This window comes from Pholcus phalangioides, unplaced genomic scaffold (assembly GCF_987345545.1).
Source record: "Pholcus phalangioides strain wild (caught in Gottingen) unplaced genomic scaffold, Ppha-v1.0 ptg000022l_1, whole genome shotgun sequence".
In the NCBI taxonomy this organism is placed as follows: domain Eukaryota; kingdom Metazoa; phylum Arthropoda; class Arachnida; order Araneae; family Pholcidae; genus Pholcus; species Pholcus phalangioides.
In genome coordinates, this window is record NW_028301615.1 from 5,933,367 (window position 1) to 5,934,952 (window position 1,586).

Here is a 1,586-nt window from a genome sequence, read left to right on the forward strand (position 1 = left end):
TAGTCCCAGATGAACGTTTTTCACATGTTCATATAGACTTGATAGGACCACTTCCTTCGTGTCATGGTTTCCGTTACTGTCTAACGATGGTAGATAGATTCACGAGATGGCCTGAGGTAGTGCCACTATCCGATATGACGGCTGAAAGTGTCGCCAGAGTGTTGGTACATGGGTGGGTTGCACGATTTGGTACACCTCAGAGGTAACATGTGACAGGGGTGGATAGTTTGAATCTGGTCTTTTTCAGGCTCTTTCCTGAATGCTTGGCATCTAAATTGCAAGGACGGCTGCATATACTCCAAAGTGCAATGCAATGGTGGAAAGGTTCCATAGGCCACTCAAGCAAGCATTGATGTGTGTCATGCTAAAACAAGTCCTGGAAGGCTTCGACTCAGACTGGTATGAAGCGCTCCCATTGGTTCTTCTTGGGTTAAGGTCAGCATACAGGAGTCACCTTGATGCTTTAACAGCCCAGCTGACTTATGGCTCCTCACTTTGTCTTCCTGGTCAGCTGTATGACGAACAGCCACTGTCTAACCCTCCCGACTACATTGCCCGATTGCAGCGGATCATCAGTTCTCTGAAACCAACGAATCCTGTGCGGCATGGACTTCCAAAGATCTACGTCCCGAAAGAGCTCACCACCTGCACTCATGTCTTCATCCGCTGTGGTCCCTTCAAGAAGTCTCTCCAGTGCCCGTACGAAGGTCCATTCCGTGTTGTGCGTAGATTGACCAAGGACTTCGTGGTGGAAGTAAATGACGAAGAAAAGGTGGTCAACATCGACAGATTAAAGCCGGCATTTTTGCTGTTGGATGAAGCTGTTCAGGATGACTCATCACGTTCCAGTGACAGTTCTAGTGATAAGAACAAAACTTATATCTCCTGATACGGTTGCAAAGTTCAGTTTCGTCTCACAAATAAAATGTGAGACTGGCGGGGGAGTTGTGTGGCGGAGTTTCGCCAACGCTTGACGTTAAAAGTGACTATGCAAATTACACGCGCCAAACGACCGGAAGAAGAAAAATATACAGTTTTTGCGAGTCAGTGTAAATAACATGTTGATGTTTTTCGTGTGTGTGAATTTTTGTAAATAAATTAATTTGGTGACTGTTGACAAGTCGTCTTATAATCAGATCAGAGTGGAGTCAGATGTGCGTTATCAAATCAACACGGTCAGAATCCCAAACATGGAAACATATAACATCTAGTGTGAGCTGTACATACATTAGAAGTTGACAGAGTGCTTAAAATTTATCACTAAAACTTTTTCTTCCTTTTTTATAACCCTGCATATACCTCAATGATACTACATACACACAAGACTGTTCTCAATTAAAATAGCATGCATATAGTTTGAAATTTAAGAGTTATATAGTTCTGTGTAAAATATTGAAAATAATTACCTATTTGGTCTTTGATTGCTCAAGGAAAAACCTGGACAAACAGACCTCCCAAAAGTCTTTTTCAGGAATTTAATTGCGAAAAAAAACTGAGATGTCTGTCTCTCTGGCCACCTTAGATCTGATCATTGCCTTCAAAATTTCCTCGGTCTCAACAAATTATGATGGTTGCCAAAATGACCT

At 42.5% G+C, this 1,586-nt stretch overlaps 1 protein-coding gene across 1 annotated transcript; it reads left to right on the top strand.

Moving 5' to 3' along the window:
* Positions 1 to 313: 313 nt before the first annotated feature.
* On the top strand, positions 314 to 889 carry LOC149069401 (uncharacterized). The gene has a single exon (XM_089250031.1). It carries the CDS (start codon positions 314 to 316, stop codon positions 887 to 889), a length of 576 nt encoding a protein of 191 aa, XP_089106157.1.
* Positions 890 to 1,586: the final 697 nt, after the last annotated feature.